Raw genomic sequence first — 19,008 nt, 5'->3', positions numbered from 1 at the left:
CAAAAAGTAGAACTGGTGGGGAGGCAGGTGGAGAGGACAGTCTTTACAGGTGGATCAACCAGGTCAAAGCCATCCTTCCTCTCAGGAGCCGCATGAGTTTTAACTGATGTCCACACTTCCATCTCTGGGGCAATTTGACGGCTCCCCCAGGGGAAAGGCAAGTCCTTGGACAGAGCTGTAAAGCAGGGTCATGAGTGCAGATGATCTTCTTACCCAATGAGTATGGAGGTAGGAATAGGAATAACTTGTACAACTTCTTGAATGCACTTATAATTATTTTTGCTCATTTTAAGCTGAATTTTTTAAAAAATGTACTTAGTATATAATAAACAGAACTCATCATTCTTATGATGTAAGGTGAACATCCTAAAAAGTACAAAAGACTAGGCTAACTACACAAATTAAGATTATATAAAAACATAGTTTAATTCAGTAATACCTTGCAGTGTATCACTGGGAAATGGCTCATAGTTTCACTTTCCTCTTCACTGAATCTTGTAGTTAATGTGTAGGAGGAAAATCACATTTTTAATAACTTAGTAACTTATTTAAAATAAGCTCTGCTATTTTAATCAAAAGAAAAATATCCGTACTTTCTCCAGAATAGCAAGCCCCAGTGAGCAAATCAAAACCCAGGATAAGGGGCTCTGGAGAAAGATTTGAGAATCTAAACTACGAGTTCTGAAGACCCTGGAGATACACAGCTGTCACTTTAAAGGAAAGAGTTGTCAAGTTTTCTGTGAACAAGAATGTGAACAAGCCGCTGCTGCTGTTGCTGCTGCTGCTGCTGCTGCTGCTGCTGCTGCTGCTGCTGCATCCCTTCCTTTGTGAGGCAGGAGCTCCCTCCAGAGCCAAAACATGCTCAGCTGCAGGCCTGCTGCTTTCTTCTCTGAATGAGACAGTGGGAGGGAAACTTCTGAAAGCGTTGTTTGTTTGTTTGTTTGTTTAAAGTCTGTATGAATCACAACTTACTAAAAAAGTAGCATCAGATATTCTCATTTAAACCAAAGAGTCATCTATTTTCTCAGCACAACATGAAAACAGATTAGGGTTTGCCTGGTTCTTGACCTTATGCCATATTCTGTCACTGTGGTGCTAGTCTCTGTCTCCACTGTTATAAGCCAGGCATTGGGGCTGGGGAGAGGAAGGGCTGGGATTAAGAGTGTACTAGAACTAACTATCCTACAGATGTAAAATGACACAGAAAGGCAGGTCCAGCCCTAGGGCAGTGTTTACACTTGTTTATATGGCTTGGGGGAAATATTTCTCACTCGCTGTAAATGAGGGAAAAGCTAAGTCTTCCACTTCCACGTAATTAGCTCTGTCACTGATGGTGCTCGGCTCCCTTAAGACAGAGGGTCCTCAGTAAATAACAGTAAGGATCAACAGCATCATTGTCCATTTGCTGAGCACCTAGTATGTGTCTGGCAGTGTGCTGGGTTCTATAATACACTATCTCCAATACTTAATTCATACTGAAACATCATGTATCTTTTTCATTATATTTTTAGATGATGGAACCGAGGCTCAGAGCAGTAGCTAAACTGAAGCTCATGTAACAAGGAGCTGGAGGCACTGGGATTCAGTGCAGCTCCTGCACCGTATTGCCTCCTTAGTGATGCCAAACTAATGGCTGAGGGGTACACTACAGTACACTCCAGGACCTTAATTTTTAAGAGAAAATCAGAAGTAGGAAATGTAACAGGCAAAGGCTTTATACCTCATTGTTGTAGAATTGTTTCCTGTCTCTAAGACAGGATTTCTCAGTCTCGGCATCAACATTCTTCATCGTGATGACTGTACATGTAGGATGTTTAGCAGCATCCCTGGAATGTACCCACTAAATGCCAGTAACACATGCTCCCTCCCCGCCCCTGGTCGTGATACCCGAGAGGTCTCCAGACTTTGCCACATGTCACCCTGTAGGGCAGAATCGCCCCTGATGAATGAAGAATCACTGCTCTAACAGGTCGAGTAAGGTGATGTTGTGGGGAGGGGTTGTAACACAATATAAATAACAGAGGTGGGATTTATCAGTGTTTTTAACCTGTTTCAGCCACAGAATCCCCAGAATCCTTTCTTCAGGTGACTTCCAGGGCAGACTCTATGCTTTGGTTTTTTTGCACTTCCCTGGCTCCTCAGACCAGCTAGGAAAACACTAAACTAGATGTCTTCCAAGGTCTCTTCCATTTTCAAATTCACTTTTTCTGTGTTTCTACCTTACCCCCTGGGTCTTCCACAATGTTTATCTAGATACAAAAGCTGAATGGAACCAGCCAGCACGCAGCTGGTGTGCAGCTGTTATCCCTCTGGCTCAGCGAACTGCTTTCTGTTTGGGTTCTGCCTCTTCCTGCTTCCTGGAAGGACTGAGAGGCCTGGCAGCCCCTGGGCCTCTGCCAGGTCTGACAGCTCTTCCTGGAAAGTAGCAGTAGATGTGATGTCTATTAACTTCGTTATGTAGTGTCCGTGCAGAGGCAAACCCTGCTTTGATTCCAGCTCTTCAGCAACATGCAGTTTGGCAGAACTCGTGCTTGGTGTCCAGTCCAGACCCTGAACCCTGACGCCTGTGCCCGACCTGGCAGACAGAACAGCAGACTGGCTGCCAGGATACCAGGCTCAGCCTTCTTTGATTTCGCAGCAGCAGGAAGGGGACCGAGATGGATTAGCTAGAAGACAATCAGCTATTTTACATTGCCAAGCTCAACCCTTCTAGCATCTTCAGGATGTACTCCTGTTGTGAGAATGTCTCCTGTTATCCCTTATATATGCCAGCTGCACGGGGTGGAGGAAACCCATCTGGCCAATCACCCAAGAATTCAAAGATCCCTTTCTCACTTTCCAGGGGCAGCTACTATTTGGTGAATATTTGTCATGTGCTTTCTCTATACATTTATATACATGTATTTGTGGCTTTGAGAACATAAAAATTTGTTCTGTTTCTAAAAGTGCTGTAAGGCTTGTGACATGGATAGCCTCTGCTGGCACCTGGCGAGCAGCAAGCACATGTGGCTGTGTGTGACGGGGATGGTGGTGTAGGCGCTTCTCTCCCTCTCTGCTCTCTTCTCCCGCTTCCTCTCTCCAGCAGTCTAGAATTGCCTGGAATTCTTCCTGCACTCCCATTCCCAGTGTTCGCCTCTTCCACTGCCATCCTCTGAGTCCGGTTCTTTGCTTTCCTCTCACTCCTCAAATGGCGCAGATAAAGGGCTGATCAGACAGGTGAGAGCCAGAGGCATAAGATTGCACTTTTGGAGTTGGCTTGCCCATTTGAATGGGAATGGCTTACACACTTCAAACCTTACTTATAATCTGGTAAATATTTCTTAGACTCAGAATTTTAGAGCTAAAAGGGGCCAGAGCAGTCACTTAGTACTATGGCTTTATTCTGCAGACATGGAACCTCAAGTCCAACGAGTAGTGATGCTCCAGGATTTGTGACTGGAGAGCACAGTGACAGCAGTGAGTCCCTGTTTTCCAGGGCCTTTCATCAGACCAGAGAAAAGATCAGAGAAGTCTGTTTACCAGAGCAGTCATTTTAATGTAATATTTGTAGTATGAATTCATGAAACATTTTTATAGTAATAAAAATTTTACTTAGCACAAGAAGGGTGTTGATCGATCCCAAAGTGACTCTCTCTTTAAATGTGATCACTTAAAATTCCAACTGTTTGTAGCAAGGGCCACTGCTGAAATCTGATTTGCAAAGAGCCATCTTAAGAGGAGAGCAAAAAGACACCGAGGTGTGGTCCCAAGGCAGATGTTAAAGGAGTGGAAACACTTTACCATTTATGCCTATCACTTAGATCATGCTCCAGGCCAGCATCAGAAACTTTTACTTGGGTGCTAAGGAGATGCTGTGAAAGAGACTTTACCAAAATGCCTATATAACTCGGGGATGGCAATTTTCCATACTTGAGGATATGGCAAACTTGTAGCAGATCACTGGCCAGTGGGCTTTGCAGTGGCAGGAAACCAAGGCTATGGCACAGACTGGCAAGCATCACGGCAGTGGCCTTGCCTTAGAATAGACTCAGCAGTGGGAGCAGCAGCACAGGCCCCTTTGCAGCAGGGCACCACCTCGGTGAGCCTGAGCTAGAGGAAAAGGTGGTACTACATGGTACCTGTGAGCACCGAGTTCTTGGGTGCACATGAGGTATACCTTGAGATCCCACACAGAGCTGAAAAGAGAATGATGACTAACATTTACAGAGCTTTGCTTGCATCTTCTGACAAATGTGGGTAATATTGGCTCATAAAGTTATTGTGAATATTAAATGTGATAAAGAGAATAAAAGCAAATATTCACCAAACAGTAGGGAACATGGGCCCCACTAGACTAAGTCTACAATTCCTATCACTAAGAGAAGCAAAGGAAAAATTAAGATACATTAGGGCTATAGTGTTTAGTATGTAAACAAATACTTTATAGTAATAAACACCTTTGTCATTTATAAAAATATTAATCTGTTTTCCAATTTTACCCTATATTTCTTCTAAGAATCTTTGTATCTTAGATTGACCACAAGAGACCACATTGTCCTTTAAAGGGGAGGTTTGTCAGTGAATCAGGCTCATTTCTCTGTGGCCAGCTCTTGGTTACTACTGCTGCTCAGTTGAGAAGCTCTCTCTCTCTCTCCCTCTCTCTCTCATACTCTCACTGTTTTGTTTTGGTGTTTGGGGTGGGGGTTGACAGCTTCCTGTAGTTTTCAAGACACATTTTTATACAAGCCATCCCTGAATATTTGACAGAATGTTCCTGACTTGCCCTGACTTTTAATAACCTTATTGATTAAAGTTCTGTTTTCTGGTATAGTAATTGTTTTAGTTGAGAGAATGTGATGGTCCCTGTCTCTTACATCTTGCAGGTTACGTTGGAAACCAGGAGCCCTTGCCCATGAAATAGAAATTCTAGCATGCTTACCCTTTATAGTGGGCAGTCCAAAAGGGTAACAGACTTTGTAGCTGACCTTTCTTAGAGGTGGAATACCAGTGACTACTATAAAGTCATTATGAACACTAGGTTAGGAATACGGAAGCATTACCCCTAGGGGAAGTACACTCTTAGGTTCCTGTGAGTCTCTGGTCACATTTTTGTCAACTGATCAATACACATCCCTGTTTTATGTGTGTTTCTGTTCCAACACCATATTTAATGTAAATTGTTGAGTCATGACTGAACTCTTGGCCAACAGTACTAGAACTCATGCCTGTGGGGAGCCTATGTCACACACCTGTTTTCTCCATAAGTCACATCACAGCCTTCTCATGTTAGGAACACCGGGCAGCCCTTCAGCACTATGGCTTGGAGCCAGCGAATCCAACCACCAGAAGCACAGAAATGAGAAAAATGCAGCATTGAATAGACTATGAAAAGGACACTGTTTACAGCATCAGCGTGGAAGCGAGAAGGCAGGGGCATCATCTTGTCCCTGCACACAGGCAACTCAAATATGGCTCACATTTTCCTCTGCTCTGTGCATCTTCTCAGATGGCTGCAGAACTGTCCCAAGTGCTGACTCGGGACTGACAGATACATTTCAGGGAGTAGACAAATACAGAACCCATGAATAATAATCCACTGCAGTTTTGTATATTTGAATGTGGATTGCAGATTAATCACAGAAATATTCGGTATATAATTAATACCCCATTATATAGTCCAATACACCATTATAGTAAATGCAGATCTCAGTAACACTTAAAATGGTAATTCTAATAGATGAGATATTTTTACCTGTTAATTTATGCCAAAAAGAAAATATGATAATGGCTTTTAGAAATATCAAGACCCAAAAGCGTAGACTATTAAGTGTTTCCATTCAAAGAACAGAAACAAACTGGCCTAGTTATTATTCAGTGCACTCCCATAATCCATCTTTCCTTTCTCCTTCCTGGCCTCACCCCCTGCCTCCTTTGCAATGTCTTCCTGCTAAAATGGGTTTGGGGAGGGTGTTGGAATCAAGCCAAGGTGTGCACTCAGCAGAGGCTGCTGCAGTCGGTAGCATGACCAGTGCAACACAGGAGGTTTTCTGCTATGTTGGAATATTTATTAGGTTTAGTGCTGACATAGTCTCTGTTGATTAGCAGACCTAATGTGAATTTCAAAGGTCCTGGTGATCATGTAAATGTGATAGTATCTTATACTCAGGCCTCAGGTTCATCACCTTACCTAAAGGGTTAGATGCTGTACTGAATCTGTTTAATTTCATGCTAACTAGACTAGACTTTCATCTGAAAATAATGTATTAACTATGTTAATAGTTCCTTACTAAACCCTTACTAATTTAGATTATATCTCCCCTCCTCCTCAAGAGAAGTGATTTTTTTGTTTTCTTTTTTTATTTTTAATTTTCACATTAGCATTTATTTTTATCTTGCCAAATCACAAAGTTATTACAATTAGGGTGGCATCCTTTTCAAAGTGGGTGATTTAAATTCTTTCCAGGTAGCACATAAACAAAAGACTACCACACCTGTTTCTTCAGTCTTGGTCTCAAAGAAACATACAACCACCATGGCCAGAAAGTCCAATTGGAATAATGTAGGAAAATGAATGAATGGTGTTTGAGGATCAACAGTTGCAGGCATGGTGCTGGAGAGTTTCACATGCTCTTGGGATCAGTAAAGCCAGAGATATTTACCCTGCAGCTGATTGTGGGGGAGTTGTTTACAAGTCCTGTGAAAAAAAGAGCAAGATAATACAAGTGTGTGCATATTTCTGGAAACTGGAAATATAAAATGTACTTGAAAGGATAGCCACAATTTTAACAATTCTGCAGAGGCACAGAGCTACTATGATTGGCACTGTGTAAGGATGTGGGTCATTTCATGGAGAAATCTTTAAAACTAAAGTGGGAGTAGTTGGAGGTAACTATAAGAAGACTCTCTTCCCCTTGTAACAGTGACCCTTTCAGTTGTCTGTGCTCCCCAGGATCAAGGATTTAACAAATTGGTATCAGCTCAAGAAAACAAGGCTTGAGGTAGCCAGGGGATCAATTAAATTGCTCCTGAGGTCTTGAGTTTAGCAACTTGATTTTTTTTAAGCCTTTTATTGTTGTTGTTGACAGTGTTTTGTGAGTAAAAATGTTAAGTGTTCTACAGTCTAATGTCTCCGGTAATGAGGAAGCTGCAGAAACAGCTTCCTTTTTTTTGAAGCCTTTGGTGTAAAAGATAAGCTTGCAGGTCCTTGCAGTGACTCTCATCTGGGGCAGTCAGGCACTGCCCCAAGCTGGCTGTCAGCGTGTGGTGTGATGGCGTATCAGAGGAGCATGTGGAGAGCAGAGGGGCCATAAGTCAGTTCAACGTATGATATCTGTGTGGTTTTTTAGATTGCCGCGTTAGTGATGTCCCACTTACAGCTATTTCCAGAAATTTAAACCATCTTACTCTTGAGAAACATAATTGAAGATATCCTGATTGCCTCAGAATGTCTAGATTTTCGAAAAGCTGCTTCAGAATATCTAGGATTTCTCTAGCTTTTGGTAAATTTTCAAGAGGTATAATTTTTCCACTCCATGAAATACTTTATTTATTTCTAAATGGGTGATAATTAAACACAATAATAGTATTGGAAACATTATACTGGAGCTCAGAAGAGCTGGCTTTTCTGCTTGGATTTATAAACTTCCAAAAGTTGGCCGCTGGCCCTCATAAAAGATTTCTTCCAACAGGGCTCTTATATCTTTGTTTGTGTTTCCCTTTCCTACTTGAGCACGTTTATCGTTGCTTCTCGCTGCTGCAGCTCTCCGAGAAATAGCGTTCTTGGCCACTCGGCTCTGTGCAGGCACCGGCTCCGTCAGTGTGACACCATGGCAACTATCTGGAAGGGTCATGTAATTAGATGGAAAAACAAGCTAGTAACAGGAGGGAAAAAAACTGGCAGACGCGAAATGCAGAGACCTTCAGTATAATTTGCAAATCTGTCAAATATCCTGCTATTGAATCAAAATGAGAATGGGTATAAATAGTGATGTTGTTTGAAAATGTGCCCTTAGCTTCTTAGATGCTTTCCAGCAAAGTCACCCAACAAAGTGAATGCCAGAGTTTGGTCTAATTCTGTTAGTAAGGTGAAGCTCTGGTTCGAGGGAAAGCCTTATTGTGATTGTTTGAATAAGAAAAGAAGTGTCAGATGTTCGCTGATTATGCAGCTGCCAAGTAACTTTCTGCTCACCTCTAGCAGACTTGAGTAACATTTTTATTTTAAAATACAAAAGGAAAGTTTTTGTGTTTAACAGGCCATTTTAAAGAAGAAAATAAAAACCACCAAATAAAAATCACCAAAGTAGGATTTTTTTTTTTACATAGATATTCCACAGCATGGATGACCACAGTTGATTTCACCAGTCCTGTATTTAGGGACATTTGAATTGTTTCCAGTTCCTCACTATTATAAGCAGTGCTGTGATGAACAAGCTCGTGGCTCAGCCTTTGCAACCACCATTGCTTGTTTCAGCAGGACAGACTCCTGGTGCAGTTGCTAGATCAAAGGATGAAAAACTGTTTCCTTTTACTTGGCATTTTGTTTTTGACTCTGGAGTCGGTCCTCTACTGTCCACCGTTTCCCTGGTCCACCTGGTCTATCAGCTTTTACCTCAGACTTGTTTTGCTCTTTTCTTTTTTTTTTCTCCTTTTTTAAACGATAGTCTCCTTTGCATGCTGCCTGTCTGTAGACCCATTGGAAACCCAGGGACCCTGTGGAGAAAAGGTAACAAATTGATAATATACTGTCTCAAGACGACAATTGATTGTACCTCACTTATATTGTTCACATGTTCAGTCCTTCTGTTCCTTGCCAGATTTCAGGAACTAAAATGTTTTCCAAAATTGTGCTTTGAGATTTCCTGGCATCTGCCTTCTTTAGGGTAAGAATTAACATACTCTTTTAATTTTTACCTTATAGTCCTGTCCCATTTTGGGACCATAAACAACTCACTTTTGGTGACTCATTAGCCTCAAGAGGATTTGATTTTCTGGAAAATTACAATGAAGCAAAGATGTAAGAGAGAAGTAAAGGTAATTTAGTTAATGCAAGAAATGAGGTAGACTAATGATTTCTTGAAATGCTATCACCATGTTTTCTCCTCGGCAATATTTATTAAACATCTTGTATCTATCAATTATGTTTCATGCTAAAGGAACAACCTGGCTTCCTAATACTTTTAATAAAATAAATTACTAAACATAGTTAATGTATTCTTATTAGCCCCAGAAAATGCCTATTCTGTGAATTAATAAATGCTATTATAGATTTGTAGTCTTTCCCACATCCATATTCAGAGTTTTACAGTTGAGAGTCTTCAAAAAATGATCTAGTGCATGTCTTCATTTTGTAGAAGCATGAGTGTCCATGTTTAAGACTTCCATAAGTATTATACAGCTTATATTGGTAACTCCTTCAATATCTAATAATTCTCTGCCAGAAAATTATTTACTAACTCCAAGCTAAATTTACTATGCTACCACTGTAAGTTTATACCTTTTCTTCAAAAGTCAAAATTTGCTTTTGGAAATACAAGTTCTCCATATGGTCAGTATGATATCCTTATTGTAATTAGAGTGCATTGAGAAGACATATAATCTCTCACTGAGTGGTGAAACAGGGAATAGGAGATGACTCAATAAACATTTTAAGGAATGTTTGCAAAGTGTGATTTTCAAATCTGTGTTGAACTTAAATTCCCAACTTGGTCGCTGCACAAGTGTTTTTCCTGACTTACACTTTGGTATAATGCCATTGGTCTCCATTGACAGCTTCCATGAAGGACAGCCCCATGAAACTCATTATTGTGTTTACCATAAGGAAGCCCCGTAGAAAAAAGTCCCATCTGGTTTTCACACAAGAATACTGAACTTATGAACAACTGGTTTTTTAAACACAGCCCTGACCAGGTTTCCCTGTCAGAAAATTGAAGCCAAATTGTGACCTACCCATAATAAATATGGACACAGAGGGCACCCAAGGCCACCATATTGCCCAATTCAGGATGGTGCTGTTCATAGTGCAGTCGTTGTGAGTGGTGCCCCAGAGTTTGCACACAGACTCCTGGGCTCTTCAGTATGCATTTTTAATGTTTTTAAAGTTTTTTTTTTAGAGGGGAAAGGGGGAAGAAAGAGAGGTAGGGAAACAGTAATCAATTGCCTCTCACAAACCCTCAACTAGGGAGCTGGCTTACAACTCAGGCATGTGCCCTGACAGGGAATAGAATCAGTGGCCTTTCGGGTCACAGACCGGCACTCAGTCCTCTAAGCCACACCAGCCAGGGCTGGTGTGCATTTTTAATACCTTGTTCTTGCTTTCTCCTTTTTTCCTCAAGCTTTCTTTACCCATATTTCCCCCTCCTATTTTTACTTTTTGTAATATTGTGACATTCTATGTGTCTCTGTAAAGTGCCTAAAGTCCTTTGTGGAATAAGGTGCTGCATAAATTAATAACTATAGCAGATGCAAACCTATAGTGATTCGTTCTGTTTTATCTATGCCATGGCACCTAATTTTGATCCTTAATCCTGTTAGTGGTTGTTGTTTCAGCTGAAATTTATTGGTGCTTGATAATCTGTACTTCTGTAAAATTAGACTATGGTATGCAAGCTTATTTGAAATGAGAATCCAATATAGCTATAAACATATGGCTCATACTATGAAATGTTCCTTTTACTTTCCCAGGGAGTTTTGAAGAAATGTATAAGAACATATGTCCAGTCCTAGGATACCCTGCCAGAATTTTTTTCTAAATTGCGGTTTGACATTTAAATCATAAAGTGGACACACCTGTCTGAGTATGTTTTCCTTTTTAAAAAAAATGGATATTTGAAGACAGCAATCCAATGACATAGTTCAATACTCTTATTTTGCCCCAAGGTATTTAGTATTCTCAACCCTTAAAGCCAGGCAGAAATCCACAGAGCTGGGTGCAGTTATTGTGTTGGTGGCCATGTATTCTCCGGGCACCGAGTGAAAGTAAGGACAATAGGAAAATTCATTTTCCTATTTTATTTAAGCACATTATTTGTCAGTAATTCTTAGTAAAACAGTGGTTTAGGGGAAGGCACTTAAAGATTGAATTTTAAATCTCTCCTCTGTCACTGTGGCTTTGAGTAAATCATATAACCTAATGTAGCCTCCGTCTCCTTGTGTATAAAATACGTATTACTGATGCCTGTTCCACCTGCCTCACGGGGTTACTGTGAAACTCAGATGTGTGTGAAAGTGCTGTGGACACTCTCAGAGCTCTTAGAACTGCATTTCTCCAGACTTGGATAAAATGATAACACAATGAATAATAGCAAAGACACCATGTAGTTGGCTCCCCTGTGCTAGAATTTTAGCTCCCTCAAGTTTTCTCCAGCTCGTTCTGGGAGTCAGCCGGGATTGTTGACACGGGCTTGGGAGTGCATTGTCTTCATGGATTCCTCGTAGGCAGGTATTTGGGTTCCTTCTCTGTAACTCACTACAGTGGGCTTTTTACTGTGCCCCACACCACAGGTGCTCACTAACTCCTGGGCCTGAGGTCCCTGATGCCACTAATGTCCTCACCAAAAGGACATATAGTCATTCCTATGTAATCACTCTTGACACCTGTCAAGTGTCAAGTTCTCTCCTACATCTGTCTAGCAGCTCAAGATATTGACACCCCCTGCCGCCCCCAACTGTACCTGGTTGGCTTGGCAGGACCCTACATGGAAAGGAGCTTCAGCAGGACGGCTGAAATGGAGGTGTTCTCTAAAGCCTTACACAAATTTTTCTGCCCCAGAGTCTATGCACATTATTTAAGGTTGCTGCAGAAAGTGCAAGCGGAGTGGCTCAGGGAATGTGTGAACCTTCAGGAAGCCTCTGGCTGTTTGGAGCTGTGAATTCTAACCGTTCTGTGTCTGTGTCTGAGGATCATTGACAGCTGAGCTGTCTCGGCAAACGACTGGACAGCTGTCTGCCCCTCACTGAGCAGCTGCCAGGAAATGGCTACCTCAGAGAAGTCTAGAGAAAATGGAAATAAATACAGGTATAAGGTTTTCAGAGCCTTAGGTCACAGGAAGCCACAAGTGGTCTAGGCAGATAATGATGCTATTCTTTGTTACATAAAGCGGTGTCTTTTGTAGTTCTTTTTGTAGTTTCTTGCCTTAGCGGTCAGCCGGGGTGAGTCAGAGAGTTTCTGGTCCTGGCCATTCTGCTCTGCTAAGAATTTCCCCCTTCCTTCCAACACATTGATTATTTAGACATGAAATAAACCTTTAGACCTCAACTCTCTGCCTCAAACAATGAAACCAACCCCAGAAGTTTAGGTGCAGCTACCTTGTTGGAACCGGGGGCATTTATGTTATTAAACATTGCACAGGTGGCGAGCATGTGTTTGGTTTTAATTTAGATTTTGCTGATTGAGAGGGTGGAGCTGATAAAGATTATGGGCGTGATGAGCTAAAGCCACCAATGGGCCATACATTCATAGCTGTTCTCATTTCCTAACTGCCAACCATAGCACCATCCAGTACACTCCAAAACAAGTGTGGCCAACAGCTGTACTCTCTCTGTTACCTAGTTATATCCTGAAAGGTGGTATACCTGCAAAACTATTGCAGACCCAACCATTAATCTGTGTTCATTGATTTTGACTTTCAACCCCAATAGAGCAGAAGTTAAAGACTTACTGTTCTCCTTTTTATTAATATTTAATACATTAAATAGATAGATTTATTGATTTAAAACGGTGAAAAGCTCTCAGTTTAATTCTACTAGAGCACATACATAATAAACTAAAATTTACAAAAATATCAAAAGTAGCATACTAGACATGGATTATGTGCCAGAATCAAATCCACTCAGCTGAAAAGGGTCGGGGTGAGGGTTATGGGCAACTAATCGAAAGGATATAGGAGTATCTCATAAAACCTGAGGTCAGGAACCAGGAAGTGAAAAATTGAGAACCAAAGTCATATGCTCTTCCTCTACAAGAGTTTATTAACTCTCATCTCTACTTCTGTCTTTCTCTGCTTCTCCATAAAAATAGCTGCTCAGCCCTTGCCTCATGTGATCAATCATTCAAGAGCCAAATAGAGAGGAGGTGGGAGGGGATAATGGGGAGAACAGGGGAAGGGTTTTCAGGAACAACTGTAAAGGACACAAAGACAAAACCAAGGGTGGGGTGGAATTGGGGGAGGGGGATGGCTGGGCTGGGAGGGAGTGGTTGGGGGGAAAGGCAGACAACTATACTTGAACAACAATAAAAAAAATTTTAAATGTGAATAAATAAATAAAGTGAAACAGAACTAAAAAAAAAAAAAGAGCCCAATAGAAACCAGCTAGAGTCTCAGAAGCCCGAAGTCCAAGGAGAGTGCCTCCGATTGGCCCAGCTTGGGCTGGTATTCACTGCTAGTCCATCCTTCTGGACTAGAGGTGACAACACACAGTTAGTCTCTTCTCAGTAACTGTTGTTTAAACAGACTCTCAAAGAAGGGGACCAGGTCTGCACTGTGAGTGATGGGCAGCTTTCAGAGAAGCAGAAGGCATTCCAGACATGCATCCAAGTAGTGTCTGCCAAAGATAACAAAAAATATTTTTTAAGTTTAAAAATAATCTCTTTGGAGTAAAAGAAAAGGCAGAGTAGGCAGATTATTAGGGCACATTATATTTTAACGTGAGAGAAAACAAATATGTAAAATATTTTTGTTTCTTTCTTAGCTCTCTGCAGGAGTGATCTCCATATTGAAAGTTTTATAGCCAACATACTAAGAGGGAGTTAAATTCAAATATAATGGGCACAGAATAAGAAAGCACTCAAGTGCATTAAATTTGTTGAGACCTTTAAAGCCTCTCATAGGACCAGATATTGAGGAACAGACCAGATTTGTTTGAGAGAAAGTGCTGTCAGTAATCCAGAGGCACTGTGGGGAAGAGGAGGGCTTTTAGGAAACTGGAGATGGGAAAATATTGCCTTATATTTTCCAAAGGGGAAAGAGAAAGTTTGGTTCTGGAAACTTGACACTGATGTACTGTTACGATTCTAGGAGGGATCACTTAATACGTACTTAAAAAGTAGTAGTCACGATGTGCCAGCACAGTCTATGAAGAGGAATCTAACCAAACGAAGTAACTGTATCTAAAAAAAGACAGGAGCTTACGTTAGTGGATCAGGACACTGTGTGATACCTACTGCATCTTGATTTAGCAGGATAGTTGAGTAGTCTTCAGATCCCTGTGGACAGATAAAGAAATGTCGTGTGAACGATAGCAGAGTGAGATGAAATTGATGAATGGTGTGATAGCAAACTCTCATGGACTACACATAAGCTGTAAAGCATTGTATTTTACTTCATATTTGTTCATGTAAACAGTAGATACAGAGATAGCAATCTTACTAATCCAATTTTGAACACATAGAAAATTGGGAGGGATGGTTATATACACAATTTGACAAAATTATCAAAGAAAGCAGAAATATATTGGACATGCTTCTAAACCAACAATAAATGTAAATATGATATATTGTGCCGAATTCAACTGAAAAGAACAAAATGAGAAACATTGGGCTTAACAACACAATGGGGAGAAAGGTTCCAGGGACTTGTGAGCTAGCAATAAATATGGTTGCAAAAAAATACAGTGCCAATGTAACTTTAAATTGTATATTCAAAGGAATATATAGCCAGACTAATTAATGGTTGTAATATTGCCCTATTATGTTGGCAATGTTATGAGTTATTATAACAATCTTTTCTGGAAAATATATTGACAAAATGGAGCACATCCAGATGATCAGGAAGTTTAATTTATAAATTTTTTTGATGCTCAGAGTCTTTATTTTCCTGTGTATAATGAACTGTAAGGAATAAAATCTACCATAGCGTGTTCTCAAGGAACTTACTTTGAATCCTTCCAGTCAAAGTGCATAGGACTGAATACTTGGGTAAGATCCACTCCCCCCAGTCCATTGAGCTTTAGTGAATGGGTTTAACAGCGATAATTCTCCTTCATTGAACATATATATTGGTTTCTGAATACCAAGTTAAATTTTATATTCTATATTACTAATTTATTAATCCCTTGGGTGTCAGCACTGCTTCATATAAATCGTAAGCATTTTTCTACTTCCTTTCATCATGAGAATGGGTAAAAGTGCTTTTAGATGGAGACAGGAAAGATTTTCAATTTATTTAAAAATAAAAACGGGTAGTTTAAAAATAAATCAGTGTTTCCCAGATTGAGAAATTGTTTCCTATGCCTAAAGAACATTCTTTATTGTAGAATGCAGAATTAAAGAAAAGACTCCCAAATGACTCTTTATTATAGACTCTCAGGAAATTATCTAGAAGTAAGATACAACCTTTAAAATGGGCAAGATGAGTAGCTTCCACACACAAATATGCAAGTGTGTACACACACACACACATTACTGTAGATTAGAGATAGCACATATGGAGTGCAGGAACTTGCAGCCTAAAAATGCTGCTTTTCATAGTCTACTGAATTATCTGTTGATAAAGTCTAAATACAACAAGACTTTAAATCAAACTACAGATGTTAAAAAATATAGCTGGCACAGAGAGAAAGCAAGTAAATTATTCACAGGCATTTCATTTTTGGTTTTGAAATCTACTTGTTAAGTTACAGAAAAGTCACTATGCAAATTCTTTATTCTCATCTTTTTTTCTGATACCAAGCACCTGGCCCACACAGCTACCGTGAAAGGCTTCTGTAAAATTACTGTAATAATAGCTTTATAGCTTCAATCGTTGCTGACCTGTAACTTGAATGTGGACGTTTGCAACCAGAGCAGTTCTGTGATGAAGCTAAGGTACTACTGTCCTTGATGTTAGAGGATTTTGAAGCTCTCTTGGAAAATGAGGTGCCAAAGAGCAGTAATTAGTCAAAAGTCTGTACCAAAACCCATTTGTTTACATGTGGCATTCTATTTGCCATTGGTCTTCCTTCTTTTTAGAACCTATTACAAATTCTCTGCCAGTAGAGTGAGAGAAAAGGTGAAAAATAGGAGATTTTACCTCAATACTGTGGGTGCGTCTTTCCATACTAAGTTGTGACATCAAGGTTTTGTATGTAATGAGCTCTACTGTGTACTCTATCCACTCAATGGCCTCATTTCACAACAGAAAATTGGAAAAATGCTGCCTGAGGCTCTGTATGGGATACAGCTTGATTGGGAGGGAGGGGGATTATGTACCCTACCCATCTAAAAATCAGACATACCTTGCTCTGCCCAGGTTGGTTCATCTGAATTCCTCCACAACTACATTTTTGACTTATTATTCTTAAAGAGCAGTTGGCCCCTCTCAGCTTTGGAAAGCCCTCTTTGTTTAGCTGGTTGTTGAAGGGTAACATAGCCTACCATTCCTTCCCCATTCCTGGGGTATCTCCTGGTGAAAAAAGGGCGGGAAGAGGTGGAGGGAAGAGTGCTCTCGTCACATAACAGTAAGCTCTGCAGGTGCCTAGTATGGAACTGATATTCAGTGTCACTATCAATGCTTAGGTCCTAGATCACTTTTTAGCCATTCGTATATAGGTATAGCTAGCATTTTTTTTCTTTTTCTCTTGTTCACATTTAACAAGAATTCTTATAAACTCGGTATGGCCAAGGTTTATTTCCTGGCTTCATAATTTACTAGTGTGATCTTAGACAAGTTATTTATCTCTGAGACTGTGTTCCCTCATCTGTAAAATAGGGGGATTAATAGATTGTCCTCATAGTGGTGTTGGCAGGTTAAATAAGTTAATAAAAGTACATAGAATAGTGCCTGGCACATAAGTATTTGCTATTATACAGTAAATGCCCTTTCTTATAATGTTTTCTCTTTATGTTTATTTTTCATAGTTTAATGGAAGATACAGGTCTTCCATCTATTTATTTTTAAAGTTCTTATAATTTCTGATTCCTATGCATACAATTCATTCTTGTGCTTTTATCTTTTCCTCCCAACTCCCTTCCTACTTCTTTGGTCTCAGAAGGTTTTTTTTTTTGTCATTTTTTTGCTGTCACCCTCCAGCACTGGCTATGGGAGGCCTTCCTGACTCATGTCTTGAAGACAAGTGGGGTCCACCGGTCTGTACAGCCTGGTTTTCCCAAGAACACATTCAGGGAAAGTACAAATATTTTTTCCATGTCGTGCGACCCCTATAGGGCTATTGGCTTCATAAAGGCAGTGTCTTCCTCGATGTTGTGGCTCCGGTGCCCAGCTCAGAACATGGGCAGAGTAGGTACCTACTACCTACTCATTCAATGAGAAAATGCAGATGGATTACAAGATTCAGCCTGAGCTTCTATAAAAACAGCATCTGAGAACACAATTGAGAACAATTTTGAAAGGAAAATAATGACCTGGAGAAAAAGTTGTCTCCATCTATTTTGGGCCAGGCCCTATTTTAGATAATAGTTCCTATTCTAAATGCTGGTATAGGTTATCTGACTGAGAATGTGAATTATTGCTTTTATGGTTTTTTAAAAAAGATTTTATTTATTTATTTTTAGAGAGAGGGGAAAGGAGAAAGAGAAGGAGAGAAACATCAATGTGTGGTTGCGTCTCATGTGCCCCCTACTAGGGACCTGGCCTGCAAGCCAGACATGTGCCCCAGGCATGGGAATTGAACCAAGGACCCTTTGGTTTGCAGGCCGGCACTCAATTCACTGAGCCACACTAGCCAGGGCTGCTTTTATGGTTTTAAATTTAATCTTTGGAACAAGCTTATCTACTAATTCATGGAAAGTTTTGATGGGGGTTGTAGGGGAGAAAGCTTTCCCTTCCACTTATCAAGGAGAATATAATAGACTCCAAGTGCAAAATTAACTCCTGTAAAAGAACATGGGTCTCATATTTTTCACATTTGTCTGTCTTATTCTTACTATCTCGTTCTCCCCCCATAACCAAACAAAAGCATGTAATATGTGGGTATACCTACACATAAGATATACACAAAGAGACACACAGAGAGAGATAGTTGTACGTATGTGCATATATGCATCACACTTCTATGAAACTCACTGAGCCTTCCCTGTCTCCTTGAGTCTTTAGGCCCTATTTTGAGTTTCCTGCCAAGTAGAAAAAGGCTTCTGGAAACTTGAATCCTGTTACAGTCTCAGAGAGTTCTGTGTTGAATAGCTAAAGATCCTTCTTTAGTGGATCTAGGAACTCTGCAAACAATATAAGATCTTTATTCAAGTTAATTTTTGAATGCCTGCTACATGCCACCGTTCAGCCTTAAAATTTTTTTCTTAATATTTTAGCCATATTATTGAGAGAATAGGATAGTTTTCGAACACTGTTATATAGTGGTTTATTAATGGCAAGTGAAATTAAATGCCTAGTGCCAGTAGCTCAAGTCTTAAAAAGGAAAATATACTGAGCTCTACACCATGAAAAACAAACAAACCTGATGTCTATAGGTAATATCTTAAGCAAACCAGCTGAGAAGTATACATTCACAAACTAGTTCTCTAGTCACAGAAAAAGTGCCAGTGGTTAGGAAGTAGCTTTGTTCATATGAGTAACTTCATCTCATAGCAGCTTCTCTCTTCTATCTAGTGTTTCTGCTAAAATATAAAATGCTGTACTTCATTCACTTACCTTAGTTAAGTCAATAATATTTATTGCAGTCAGAAAACATAATCACAATAACTTCAGAACCGGGCATTCTAGATGACCTCTAAGTAAATGTGGTGAAAATTTCCTTTTGCAGATGCAAGTACTGGCACTATGATGAAAACCTGCTCACCTCCAGCGTCATCATCGTCTTCCATAATGAAGGCTGGTCGACCCTCATGAGAACAGTCCACAGTGTAATTAAAAGGACTCCAAGGAAATATTTAGCAGAAATTGTGTTAATTGATGATTTCAGCAATAAAGGTAATAGCTATGAAATTGACATTTTGTCCATGAAATAAGCTAATCATGATTAACTGCAAAGTGTGATTTCAGAATAATTTCTCTTTAAAAATTAATAGTTAGCATCTGTTGATAGCATCTCTTATCAGCAAGTTGGTATTGTTCCGAGCATTTTGTGTGAATTATTTTGTTT

At 40.1% G+C, this 19,008-nt stretch overlaps 1 protein-coding gene across 2 annotated transcripts in view; it reads left to right on the top strand.

Moving 5' to 3' along the window:
* The window catches only part of GALNT7 (polypeptide N-acetylgalactosaminyltransferase 7), a 119,981-nt gene that overhangs the window by 74,499 nt on the left and 26,474 nt on the right, over positions 1-19,008 (top strand). For both annotated transcript variants that reach the window (XM_045831234.1, XM_045831235.1), the window contains exon 3: positions 18,670-18,836. In XM_045831234.1, coding sequence (XP_045687190.1) covers positions 18,670-18,836 — 167 coding nt within the window. The remainder of the gene's footprint in view (positions 1-18,669; positions 18,837-19,008) is intronic.

Source organism: Phyllostomus hastatus, unplaced genomic scaffold, assembly GCF_019186645.2.
Source record: "Phyllostomus hastatus isolate PE091 unplaced genomic scaffold, TTU_PhHast_1.1 phas_contig_159, whole genome shotgun sequence".
NCBI lineage: Eukaryota > Metazoa > Chordata > Mammalia > Chiroptera > Phyllostomidae > Phyllostomus > Phyllostomus hastatus.
Note: the sequence above shows the minus strand (reverse complement) of the source record. Positions and strands in the feature narration are given on the sequence as shown.